The sequence below is a fragment of the Nycticebus coucang genome, chromosome 13, assembly GCF_027406575.1.
Source record: "Nycticebus coucang isolate mNycCou1 chromosome 13, mNycCou1.pri, whole genome shotgun sequence".
In the NCBI taxonomy this organism is placed as follows: Eukaryota; Metazoa; Chordata; class Mammalia; order Primates; family Lorisidae; genus Nycticebus; species Nycticebus coucang.
Genome location: NC_069792.1, coordinates 86,073,330 through 86,087,130, shown reverse-complemented (window position 1 = coordinate 86,087,130; position 13,801 = coordinate 86,073,330). Strand labels below are relative to the sequence as shown.

Below are 13,801 nucleotides of genomic sequence, written 5' to 3'. Positions count from 1 at the left end.
GCATGTTTTCTCTGGAAACCATGAGACTCTAATAAGACGTTGAATAATTATGGAAAAAGAATTTAAAAGAAACACTTTTAAACCAAATTTAAGATGAGCTACTAACTTGTCCTTAAGATAAATGTGTTACGTGGAAGCCCTAACACAATATAAACTGTTAAAAAAGAGCTTTTGTATAATGTATTTCACATTGAAGTGCCCCTATTTAAAAGCATGGTAATCTTAGTTGCAATTAGAATTCATTTCTTTCCAAGGGATTTAACATCTAGGCTTCTATTACCTTTATTACTTTCTATTGCTCTGCTTTCAATTTTTCATATTTAAGAACATATGAACAATTTTTAATAGACTGTTTAGAAATTGTTACCAAGAAGTATGCTTGTATTAATGTTTCACATAAATGTGTTTTTCTTCCTAGGGTCCAGAGTTATGGGAAAGCAAACTGGAAGCAAAGCCAGAGCTACAGGATTTAGACGAAGAATTTCGTGAAAACAACATAGAAATTGTGACCAGATTTTATTTAGCATTTCAAAGTGTGCATAAATACATCGTAGACTTAAACAGGTATCTGTTCACTTAGTAATAGCTTATTCTGACAGTAGATAATGAAAAGGAAACAGGGATACTTGGGACATGTAAATCCTTGTGAGTTGTTAGAACATAAAGTCCTGGTTTATACCGTACATAATTCTCTTTTCTTTCCTATGGCACTGGTCATCTTTGGTATTTTAGACTTTTATTGTAATTTCCTGTTCTTGGAAAGTATCAAAATAAACTCAGTTCATACTAAGTCATATAGCTTTCGATTCCACAGTTACTGATCACGTTCTACTGCATTATTTGTGAAAAGTGAAACAACGGAACTTACTGTTGTAGTTAACTTGCTCTTCTACAGTTCTTAAGAATTTGTTACTCATTAAAGCTGAGACTGGGTGTTGCGTGTTTTTATGCCCATCCTCCTAGATACTTGTACTTCATCAATCAGGACTGGGGATATTTTCTTTACTTGGAGTAGCCGTTAACACCAACCTGTGGTCCTAAATCACTGGGAATATAGCTTGTAAGACTACTGTTAACAGCATGAAGGACCACAAAGTAGTTGAAAGCCAGAATGTCTAATATCCTGCCTTATCTTTTAAAAATGTTTCTTTCTACAAAGATGTTAAAGTTGCATTATAAATGAATAACTTGCTCTGGGTGTTTATTTCTAGATACCTAGAAGATCTCAATGAAGGTGTTTATATTCAGCAAACCTTAGAATCTGTGCTTCTCAATGAAGATGGAAAACAACTTCTAGTAAGTGACCATTTTAAATAGAAATTGGAGAGTATCACACTTAGCAGCACTTTTTTCCCTGTGACTCAAAAATATATACAGAATAGCATACTGTAGAGAGAAGCAGAATAAGCTGGTAAGTATCTTCTAAGTAGCAAGTCAATAGCTGAATTCAGAACTTAGTTGACTTTGAACAAAATGAGAATGAATAAAAGATGATGTGGAGGTTGTGGGCTTCCTGAGTGTGAGAATCCTGTCTTCTTTCCTTTTTGCATCCAGCCATCTAGCCCGGCACCTAGTACATCCTGACCACTTACGAAATATTACCGAATAAGTAAATGCCTTTATGATGAAGAGGTACTCATAATACTGGGATGATATTTTGGGGTCTCAAGCAAAACATCAAAAATAGATCAACTGAGGGCGGCACCTGTGGCTCAAAGGGGTAGGGCGCTGGCCCCATATGCCAGAGGTGGTGGGTTCAAACCCAGCCTTGGCTAAAAACTACCAAAAAAAAAAAAAATAGATCAACTGAAAGATAACCACTATGAGTTAAAAATGTATTTCACATAAAGTTTTCAAAGCCCATTTATGTGCAGAAGGTGGGAACCCTTTGGAGGAAACCTATTTTAGGAGACATATGAGCAAAGTTACCTTTTTAACCATTATCAAACTTTATTCTGTACGATTGTATAATCCTATGAGTTTGGCTACTGTCCTTTTTTCTTCACAGTGTGAAGCACTGTACTTGTATGGAGTTATGCTACTAGTCATTGACCAAAAGATTGAAGGTGAAGTCAGAGAGAGAATGCTGGTTTCTTACTATCGATACAGGTATTTCTGGACTAGGGCTGCACTCTCCCACAGTGCTGCTGTTGGTAAAACACAAACTACTACTGTGAACAACAGGAATATAATCCTGGGTGTGAAAGGATAAGATTATTGACTAAGCATGGTAGCTCATGCCTCTAATCCCAGCAACAGGAGTTCAAGAACAGCCTGGGCAACATAGCGAGACCTTGTGTCTACAAAAAAAAATGTTTAAATATTAACTAGGTTTGTTGGCATGCACCGGTAATCTCAGCTACTCAGGAGGCTGAGGCAGGAGAATAGCTTACGCCCAGGAGTTGGAGGTTGCAGTGAGCTGTGATTATGCTGCTGCACTACAGCTTGGGCAACAAAGAAAGATCTTGTCTCTTAAAAAGAAATATATATAAGATTCTTATCTCTTCCGAACATATTGTAGTATTGTATGGATATAACAGTTATTCCAAATTATATATTTTGAAATGATATATAATTTGAAGGACTGATATACATCTGGAATGATATATAATTTGGAGTAATGATATATTTATAACTCATACATAAACCATATAATCCGTATATTATGTATAAAGTACTATACATATTATAGAGTTATTAGAGGTGTAGATTATGATGTTCATTATGGTCACTCAGTTTAAAAAAGGAATCTGAATTCCAAATTTTCTTTACCTTGAGGATAAATTTCAAGGAATTTTTGAAATCTAATTAATGTTACCTTTGGCTTGTGTTTTCAAGTTTTAAAATACAGTAGAACCTCTGTAATTTGATGACTCAAGGGACTGACAAACTGGTCAAGATATGGAGGTGGTCAACACAAGGAACTAAGTCTACTGTACTACTATGTCCATGTGGTAAATGTCCAGTCTTTGAAATTAGGTTGCCTTAGGGAGATGGTCAGCTATGAGCGTTCTGCTGTATTACTCCTTGGCAAATATAAGGAAATTAATGAACTGTTTGTTGTCCTCATTAGTTTGATGACTTTGAAAAGTTATCATTCAGGTTCATATTGAATGTAAATTCTCATCTATACATATAGTACAGAAACAAAAAGTAAATGACAACACACATCCACACATGTGTCATATATGTCTGTACAGAGCTGTGATTCTTCAAGAGACAGGATCTTGAAAACAGGAAGCACCTTAACCCACTTTGTAATTCTAGTACCTGGCATATGGCTTTTCAGTTTGTCAAATGAATTAGACAAAAGTAGATGCAAGATCAAATGTCATAAATAGTCAAGTTTCAGAGAAGAAACAGTCAAAAAGCAGAAGCTACAATATGAGAAGAATTAACACTTTTAAACTTACAAATTTCAGTAGAGCACGAGAGGCAGACTGGCAGCAGTGTTATTTGGGAACATCATATTTCCAGCAGCACCTGGTACTGTCTCCTCCCTCAGCAGTAAACTAATCTTAGGCTCATTTATCAGTGTGTGAAAGGGGTACCTCCCAGCATGCAGCATTCATACATATGAGTTTGACTGTTCATTCATGTAACATCCATGTTTTTATTTATTTATTTATTTTTTTGGTAGAGACAGAGTCTCACTGTACCGCCCTCGGGTAGAGTGCCGTGGCGTCACACGGCTCACAGCAACCTCCAACTCTTGGACTTACGCGATTCTCTTGCCTCAGCCTCCCGAGCAGCTGGGACTACAGGCGCCCGCCACAATGCCCGGCTAACATCCATGTTTTTAAAAAGGAAATTTGGACAGCCTGGCATATATTTCTGAAAGTACCTAGAAAAATAAAAACAATAAATAATCTAAAGAAAAAGGAACAATTGTTTGCTAGTCAAACCTTGTTTTCAAAATCTGGCTTTGTCCCTTTGGCTACAACAGCTAATTCATTAGAATAGGAGCATTCATTACCAAAGTAACATGGAACAGTTGCATGTCAGAGCTGTGGTCAGAGAAATTCTTACGTCAAATAGGAGGTCATCTCCAAGCCTGACATTCTTTGAATCTAGTTTGTTCCTTTCAGCGCTTACTATCCATCCTGAAAATCACAGACATTTTAATTAGATCTCTTTAGAAGAGAAGCTTGCCAAGAAAAACTAGTTAGTATATGTCCCACTTTAAATTGGCATCATTCGTTTTTAATTAATTATTTTATTTTTGAAACACTGGTTCAGGTTCACATTCTGTATCCATAATTTTGAAATTCAAATAACTCTGAAAATATATAGAGATGTAGGTACACACACATGCACACATTCACATACACATAGTTACCCATTTGGCAGCAAAACCTGACCTAACCTGAGATCATTTGGAGTCACTTATCTCACTTTTGTGACTATTTATAAATTTTACTCCAGAATTATTTACACAACCATGGAATGCCAACTCAGACCCTTCTGGAATACTATATTATATATGACCTACATATCATATTACTTTCTTAACATTTGAAAAATGTTGTATTCTAAAACAAATCCAGCCCCAAGGAGTTTGGAAAATGAATTATGGACCGTTGCATAGAATCAATACCCATCTTATAAACAGGGTTTTGGAAATATAACTTGAATCTTGAGGACATAGATGGACGTGTGCTCATATCTAAAGCAGTGGAAAGTCAAATTATAATGGGATTCTCCTGCTTTATTAGGCTTTTGAGTTTCTAATGTGTGCGGTTTGCGTGGCTCTTTGTTTCCCATGGTGAACCTGACTCAGTGCTGCTCGATCGTCTGCTGATTCAAATATGGATGATATTTGTAAGCTACTTCGAAGTACAGGTTATTCCAGCCAACCAGGAGCCAAAAGACCATCCAACTATCCCGAGAGCTATTTCCAGAGAGTCCCTATCAATGAGTCCTTCATCAGCATGGTCATTGGTCGCCTCAGATCAGATGATATTTACAACCAGGTAGGAATTAAATTGATTAAGTTCTTAATAGTTTAACAGACTGATTTCACTTTCCTCCCCAGTTATTCTTTTCCTTCCTTCTTTCCCAAAAGAGTAAAAGCAGCTAGAAACTATTTTTATAATCTTTCGAACTATGTTTCAGGATGATAGAAGAAAGAGTGATTATTAATTTTGGCAGAATCAGAGATTTCAGGGAGAAGATGAGATTTGAGTTATTGGAAAATTTTTAGTCATTCATTCAAGAAATAGCCAGGCATGGTGTCTCATGCCTGTAATCCCAGCACTCTGGGAGGCTGAGGTAGAAGGATCACTTGAGCTCTGGAGTTCGAGACCAACCAGCTTGAGCAAAGTGAGACCACTATCTATCTCAATTAAAAATAGAAAAATCAGCCAGCCATGGTGGCACTTACTTATAGTCCCAGCTACTCAGGAAGTTGAGGCAGGAGGATTGCTTGAGCCTAAGAGTTTGAGGTAGCAGTGAGGTAGGGTGATGCCATGGCACTCTAGCCTGGGCAACAAAGCAAAACTGTCTCAAAAGATAGCAGTATTTGAGTGTGCCCATTCATATGCTAGGTGCTGGAGATCCATCACTGAAGAATGTAGGTCATGTCCCTACCACGACTGAACTTGTAGTTTACAAAAGGAGGCAGACAACTGAAGGAGTTATAGTAAAGCAAGAGGAACGTTACCTTAGGGGAAGCACAGGTTGCCACCGAAGCAGGGTCATAACAGGTCACAAAAAGGAGCAATGTAAGGGCAGTCCAGACAAAGGCGGCAGCCTGACAGGGCTTCAGGGTCCTACGGCATTTGTAAAGGGTCTTCCTTGCCAGTGTGTGTGCCATTCGCTTTCTTAAAAGAATACTAGAGAAAATTGCTACTTCTCTTCATCATTCTGACAAAACATAATGGTGTGTGTTTTATATTTCTTTTTTTTTTTGAGAAAGTTGCTCTTGGTAGAGTGCCAGGACATCACAGCTCACAGCACCCTCAAAGTCTTGGGCTCAAAGTATCCTCTTGCCTCAGCCTCCCAAGCAGCTGGAACTAGAGGCACCTGCCACAACACCCAGCTAGTTTTAGAGATGGGTTCTCGCTCTTGCTCAGGTAATCCACCTGCCTTGGCCTCCCCAAGTGAGGATTACAGGCATGAACCACCACTCCTGACTGTTTCTTTTTATTATTATAAAAGAGTAAAGAGTTGGCCCAGTCATAAGTGTAGCTATCATTTTTCGTAGAACAAACCTGTTCTGTACAGTTCTTTAGGTAGCCTGTTAGTTTTTTGTGTGAATATGTTAAGTGTAATTAGTTTTTTGGTTTTAGTTTTTTTCTAAGACAACTCCAAATCAGAAGCTACTCGCAGACATGAGGCCTCCATAATATTTGTTGCCCTTCATTGAGAGTCCAATCTAAACCAGCCTCATAGAAGGTTTCTTCCATGTATCATTTTCTCTATTCCTCACAATAGTCCTGCAAAACCTATGGCATTATCCCCATGTTGCTGTTGAAAAAAACAAGATTTGGAGAGCTTAAATAAGTTTCACAAGGCCCCATTACTAAGTAGCAGAACTATCACTTGATGGCAACAAAATACTCAGTTTGTATGAATTCAGAGCCCAGGCTGTGTCTGTCTCCCTTCAGCAGTCTTCCTCTTTAGTCTTTTTTGTCCATGTCTTTCTAAGGCCAATGTGTTTCCATTTTCACTTTGCCCCATGACCTTTATTAACACAGGGGGTTAGCTGTGTTCTGCTGTGTGTCCACCCCACTCTCTGTCCTGTACCTCCCCCATCCCTGGCCATGGCTGATGGATCAGATTTTCTGTCTCTAGGTAATTTGCAATTGGGCCTGAAAAGTAGTTTCTAGATTGGGGTTTACCTGCAATGTATAAAATGTAAAGTTTTAACACAGCCTTTTTCTTCCATGTAGATGGAGAATAGTCTAGAGAGAGAAAAAAATAATAATAATTGGGGCAGACAGAAAGAGGGGGACACCTTGAGGTTCACAGCCCCACGCCCTTCCCGTGTCCTGGCCACATTCCTGCCTGCAGATTCCCTGTGGTGTTACTGTGTCTGTCCTTATAATTTCTCCCCTTTCTGCTTATGGTAGATCAAGGTGATAATGTGCTGTGTGCAGCCAAAGATTTCCTAGTATATGAGGGGACAGAGTTTTCGGGAACATTGCCATTTAAAGTTAGAAGAGAACTCAGTGAAGCAGACTAAGAAGAGAGACGGTATCTAGGAAACCAAAGGAGGAGAGCATTTCACTCCGGGGAGAATTTAACTGAGAGTTCTAAAAAGAAGCTACAGGACCGGGTGATTAGAAGGTCATGCATGGTCTTAGGAAATTCCACTGGGATGATGGTGGAGGTCAAATTTCAGCAAATTGAGTAATAAACAGTGAGAAAATAGCAACAGTGAGTGGGATTTGTCAGGGGTGGCCTGTGATGGGAAAGACACAGAAACAGGCAGGAAATGGGAGACTCAAGGTTAGGAGGTTAAGACTTTTCCCCTTTTTTGAGGAAAAGAGAATTGTAGCAGAGTCTAGGGCTAGAAGGAAAAGAATGTGGGTTTAGAGATAAGAAAGAAGACCATGGTGATCCGTGCCACTGTCTGACAAATTGCTTCCATTGCCCAGGATCCTGAAAGGCGATGGGCTTTTGAAAAACCGACGTGTCTTACGACTAGATAATTAATTTGAGCATGTATACGTCCCGATGCTAACAATGGCTTTCTCTTTGGGGTGTCTCCATATCACAGGTCTCAGCCTATCCTTTGCCGGAGCACCGCAGCACTGCCCTGGCCAACCAAGCTGCCATGCTGTATGTGATTCTCTACTTTGACCCTTCCATTCTGCACACCCATCAGGCAAAAATGAGAGAGATCGTGGATAAATACTTTCCAGATAATTGGGCAAGTATTACTAGGTTTTCTGTTCACTATAGCAAATTTGTTAGAGGACTGCTTTCCCGTTATTTTGGCCTTTAGCTCAGCGGTTATAATGTTGGAAATGAGACATAAAGTCACTTAGGTAAAATGTGTTGGAAATTCCATAAACCATAACATGAAGGAAGAAATCAGTCAGTAAAATTTCCTGAAAAACCCATTTGTCTTTTTCTTAAATACTCTCAAGATAAAACCATGTATTAAAATAATATATCTTACTTTAGCTACTGAGATTGCAACTAAGTTATATAAGGATTTATTTTCTGTTTTATGAATCTAAGCCAGCAAAATGTATCTAATTTGTCATTTTGTGAATAGGGGATTCACTGTTACAGTAAGTTTTACCTATAAGCTAACCGTGATGGGGCTATTAAGGTTATGTTACTTGTAAGGACATGTAACTTTTTAAACATTGTTTTACTTAATATTCTTAAAGGAATAAAACTTAATTTCCTACTTAATATATATCAAATGTTTTCTTTGCACAAAGAGGTTTTGACAAAATGCAGTGAATTAGATCACTTTCTTAGCAGATTTTGTTCCATGTCTTAGCAGCTATTAAACCACATTAACTATCTGTTATGAAGAACCTTCCTTTGACTTATTGGTAGGGTAGGAATAGCTTACATTAAAAGATGATGATTCTTAGCCAATTATGAATCATATTCATGAACTTGGACTTGAGCAACCAAGAGGAAAACTCTGATAGTCTGGTTTCATGTTCCAGTTATGGCCATAATACTATAATCAGAGACATATTCAGTATTAAGAAATGTCAAAATCCAATTACATAATGCTGTAAGATATATGTGGTACACCTAAAAAAAAACTTTTAAAAACCACCCTGGCACATGGAAAATAAAAGGATTTATAAAATATGCCAACCAATTAAAAAAAAAAAAAACTAGTGAGAAAATATTAGTATCACACAATAGAGAATTTAAAAAAAAAACATGTATAGGTATAAAACAGAATCATATGTAACATTAAAAAGAGTAACCCACCAAGGTGAATTAACAGTTAAGAACACTTGCCTAAGCTCGGCGCCTGTAGCTCAGTGAGTAGGGCTTCGGCCACATATACCAAGGCTGGTGGGTTTGAGCCCGGTCTTGGTCTGTTAAACAATGACAACTGCAACCCCCCAAAAAATTGCCAGGCATTGTAGCAGGTGCCTGTAGTCCCAGCTACTTGGGAGGCTGAAGCAAGAGAATCACTTAAGCCCAAGAGTTTGAGGTTGCTGTGAGCTGTGACGCCACTGCACTCTACTGAGGGTGACATAGTGAGACTGTGTCTCAAAAAAAAAAAGAAAGAAACACTTGCCTATGTGTTTGGAAAATCTTGGTTTTTCATTAGAATGGAATCTGTACTTGAAGGAGTGAGCAGTGTCTTGTATAACTTTTTATATAACTCCCAACCCCTTTTACTGGAAGTGAGTAGGTATTTAACAAATACTAAGTGAATGTCTCCTTTTTTAGGTAATTAGTATTTACATGGGAATCACAGTTAATCTAGCAGATGCCTGGGAACCTTACAAAGCTGCAAAAACAGCTTTAAACAATACCCTGGACCTTTCAAATGTCAGAGAACAGGTAGGTTCTACCTAATCAGGAAAGATTCTCTAATAACTTCAAGCCTGAATCATAATGCAGGGAATGAACTAAGAAGATTCCCAAGGAATTTGGAAGATATTTACATGGATATTTTAATGCAGTGCTTTAACGAAAGGTAAATTTTATGTGCTAGAATAAGATAGGTAATTGTAGGTTTTTAACTTACATACTATACTTACATTTTTTTTCCTCTTTTTTTGTTTTTGTTTTGAGACAGAATCCACTCTGTCATACAGGCTAGATTGCAGTGGCATCACATTGCTGACTACAACCTCAAACTCATGGGCTCAGGTGATTCCCCTGTCCCAGCCTCCTGAGTAGCTGAGACCATAGACACGCACCACCACACCCAGCTGATTTTTCTATTTTTTTGTAGAGATGGGATCCCACTTCTGCTCAGGCTGGTTTAGAATCCCTGGCTTCAAGCAGTCTTTCGGCCTCAACTTCCCAGGGTGCTAGGATTACAGTCATGAGCCACTGCACCTGTCCTAACTTATATACTATAGATAAATTCACGACTAGAAAGTCTAGATAATGTGTCCTAGATTCAAGATATTCATCTTAAAGTTTAAATGGCTATGTTCTGTCTCTTCGATAAGAATATAGGCAAAAGGAAATATAAGGAATACAGATAAAATCTCATCCTGGCTGGGTTATTGAGTTTCCTGTATGGATAAAACAATATTGACTCAAAAAATTTCATCATGTTTTATTCATATAAATTGAATTCCATAAATAATGCACAAAATAATTTCAGTGTTGGCATAGCTCCTAGAAATATATGAAAGTGATTCTTCCATACTTAATGACATCAGAGAATTACTTCTTCATTACTAAAATTTCTTTCCAAAATTGCATTTTCTCATTTGTGACATTTTAAGATGTTTCTTGATACTGTAGTTTTAAAATATCTTGACTAGGTTTAATTTTAACTTAACTGGCGTAATGATGTTTAATATTTGATTCATGCTTTAGTAAAACAGAATGACCAAATTCTAAAAGGCTGGTTTGAAGTTCAAGTTTGATGTACAGAAGAGTACTATTTATTGAGCTTTCATGTGCCTGTGGAAGTCTCATCTTTTGAGTGCACTTGCTCTGTTCTGCCTCCTCTGTCAACAATATTAGCAATAGAGAAATTCAGCTTCTATCTTTGTGTTTCTTTTCTAAGTTAAGAAAAGAAGGAATCTGAGGAAACACCTGGTCTAGTTCTCCCATTGGATATTGGAAGAAACTTTTTTAGTACACAGGTTAAACGCAAAGTTACACCAATGTTTAGTCACAGCCAGAAGATTTAGACTCACAATCCTAAGTCTAATGTAAATATGTCCAATAAGCCTTATAACTATGTCCATAACTAAAGAATTGTTATTTGTCAAGAGATTCATTCAACTGTGATTTCATTTTCAAGATAAATAATTTTTTTAATATAAATCAAGCATTTTATTTCCAAAGGCAAGCAGGTATGCTACTGTCAGTGAAAGAATACATGCTCAAGTGCTGCAGTTTCTGAAAGAAGGTTATTTAAGGGAGGAAATGGTTCTGGACAATATCCCAAGGCTTCTGAACTGCCTGAGAGACTGCAACGTTGCCATCCGATGGCTGATGCTTCATACAGCAGACTCAGGTAATGCACAAAAGGGGTGGCCGTTTCTACTGCTCCATAAAGACTCTCAGAATTAAGGTCTACTTCATGACGCAAAATGGTTAGAGGGAGGGAGCTCTTGGATATGAATCAAGGTTTTCTTTTTGGAGACAGAGTCTCAAGCTGTCGCCTTGGGTAGAGTGCTGTGGCATCACAGCTCACAGCCACCTCCAACTCTGGGCTCAAGCTATTCTCTTGCCTCAGCCTCCCAAGCAGCTGGGACTACAGGCGCCCGCCACAACGCCCAGCTATTTTTTTTTTGGTTGTAGCTGTTGTTGTTTGGCAGGCCCGGTGGGATTCGAACCTGCCAGCTCCAGTGTATGTGGCTGGCACCCTAGCCGCTTGAGCTACAGGCGCTGAGCCTCAAGTTGTATTTTTAAGTTAGTCATTTTTGTATCAGCATGACTAAGTCAACAGCTCACCTGAATTGTTCTCCCCTGTTAGGTACTATTGGCTGCCGGGAAATAAGAAGATGTTTAGTTTTCAGGTCCAGGGAGCTTGTCACTGATCCGATGGGGAGATCAGATGTATACATACAAATAAGTATAATTGCAGATCTGTGGTAGACAGAATAATGCTTCCCACCGCCCCACATGAGGTCCATGGTCTAATTGCTGGAACCTGTAGATACGTTATATTACATGAAAGGGAGGGATTAAAGTAGCAGATCACCTGATCTTAGAGTAAGAAGATTATCCTGGATCACCCCAGGCAATTCGTTGTGATCTTAAGGGTCCTTAAGTCAGGAAGAAGGAAGCAGAAGAGTCAGAACCAGAGAGATGGCATCGTGAAAAGACTTGACCAGCCATTGCTGGCTTTAAAGATGGAAGGAGTCAAAAGCCAAGGAATGCAGGCAGCTTTTAGGGGCTGAAAAAAGGCAATAAATGGATCTTTTCCCTAAAGTCTACAGAAGGAGCCCAGCCTAACCAACACCTTGATTTTAGCTCAGTAAGCCCCACTTCAGATTTCTCACCTCTTGAGCTGTAAGAAAACAAATTTTGTATTGTTTTAAGCCTCTCATTTTCTGGTAATTTGTTAGGAAATTACCAGCCATAGGAAACTAATCAAAGGTACAAGGTAGTAATGAGCCAGTTGGAGATTTCAGTCCAGATTTCCAGCCCGTTGGACATTGCTTGGATAGAGGACAGAGGAGGCTGGGAAGGCTCCATACAGAAGACAGAGCTTACCACGCTCTTGATAAGGCTTTGAAGCAAAAAGTGGGAGAAATTCTGCTGTTGAAGACACACTTGCAGGCAACACTGGATAAGAAAGGTTGGCTGGGCGGTGCCTGTGGCTCAGTGGGTAGGGCTCCAGCCCCATATACCAAGGGTGGCAGGTTCAAACCCGGCCCCAGCCAAGCTGCAGCAAAAAAATAGCCGGGCACTGGGGCGGGAGCCTGTAGTCCCAGCTACTTGGGAGGCTGAAGCAAGAGAATCGTCTAAGCCCAGGAGTTGGAGGTTGCTATGAGCTGTGTGATACCACAGCACTCTACCGAGGGCGATAAAGTGAGACTCTACCTCTACAAAAAAAAAGAAAAGCTGGCTGGTTATGGAAGTCTGTCCTGAGGTTACCATGGTTCTAGGATCTGTTCCCACACTTCTCTGGGCTTGAATTCTTTTTCTTTTCTTTTCTTTTTATTTATTTATTTTATTTCACTTTGTTGCCCTCGGTAGAGTGCTGTGTCATCATAGCTCACAGCAACCTCAAACTCTTGAGCTTAAGCGATCATCTTGCCTAAGCCTCTTGAGTAGCTGGGACTACAGACAACTGCCACAATGCCTGCATATTTTTAGAGATGGGGTCTCCCTCTGCCTCAGGCTGGTCTTGAACTAGTAAGCTCAGGCAATCCACCTGCCTTGGTCTCCCAGAGTACTAGGATTGAATTCTTTTTTTTTTTTTTTTTTTTTAATTTTTTTTTTGTAGAGACAGAGTCTCACTGTACCGCCCTTGGTAGAGTGCCGTGGCGTCACACGGCTCACAGCAACCTCTAAGTCTTGGGCTTACGCGATTCTCTTGCCTCAGCTTCCCGAGCAGCTGCAGGCGCCCGCCACAACGCCCGGCTATTTTTTGGTTGCAGTTTGGCCGGGGCTGGGTTTGAACCCGCCACCCTCGGTATATGGGGCCGGCGCCCTACTCACTGAGCCACAGGCGCCGCCCTAGGATTGAATTCTTAAAGGTCAAATCTAAGAGGGATAATCAGGCCCTGAGAACACTGGAACCAAACTTGCTTTGTATCACAGAGCTAAATATTAATGCACATTGAGAAATACAGAGTATTCGTCCTGCAGAGATACTTATATTCCCTACCCCAAAATGAAAGAAAACTAATTCAGATTTCTTGTTGAATTAGAATTAATATAAAGGCAAGTAGCACTTCCTGTGAATTTGTGGGTTTTGTTTGTTAGGCAAATATAAAGCTAAAAAAATTCTCTTTGTATAATCGGTATCAACCAGTTCCAAAATATTTCTTCCCAGGTAGTTCTAGAGAATGCACAAGAAACTAGAACTCTGTCATTTCCCATGAAAACTGAGGTCCTTTTCCAAGGGCCTCCTGATGGAGTAACTTAGGGATCAGTATATAAAATGGTTTTCCACAGGCTTCACCATAACTGAAGCCCCAGAAACACCATAGATTTACAC

At 39.3% G+C, this 13,801-nt stretch overlaps 1 protein-coding gene across 3 annotated transcripts in view; it reads left to right on the top strand.

The window, feature by feature from the left end:
- The window catches only part of WASHC5 (WASH complex subunit 5), a 65,728-nt gene that overhangs the window by 9,985 nt on the left and 41,942 nt on the right, over positions 1-13,801 (top strand). For all 3 annotated transcript variants that reach the window (XM_053559625.1, XM_053559624.1, XM_053559626.1), the window contains 7 exons: positions 419-564; positions 1,212-1,296; positions 2,009-2,109; positions 4,781-4,973; positions 7,724-7,876; positions 9,385-9,498; positions 10,972-11,143. In XM_053559625.1, coding sequence (XP_053415600.1) covers positions 419-564; positions 1,212-1,296; positions 2,009-2,109; positions 4,781-4,973; positions 7,724-7,876; positions 9,385-9,498; positions 10,972-11,143 — 964 coding nt within the window. The remainder of the gene's footprint in view (positions 1-418; positions 565-1,211; positions 1,297-2,008; positions 2,110-4,780; positions 4,974-7,723; positions 7,877-9,384; positions 9,499-10,971; positions 11,144-13,801) is intronic.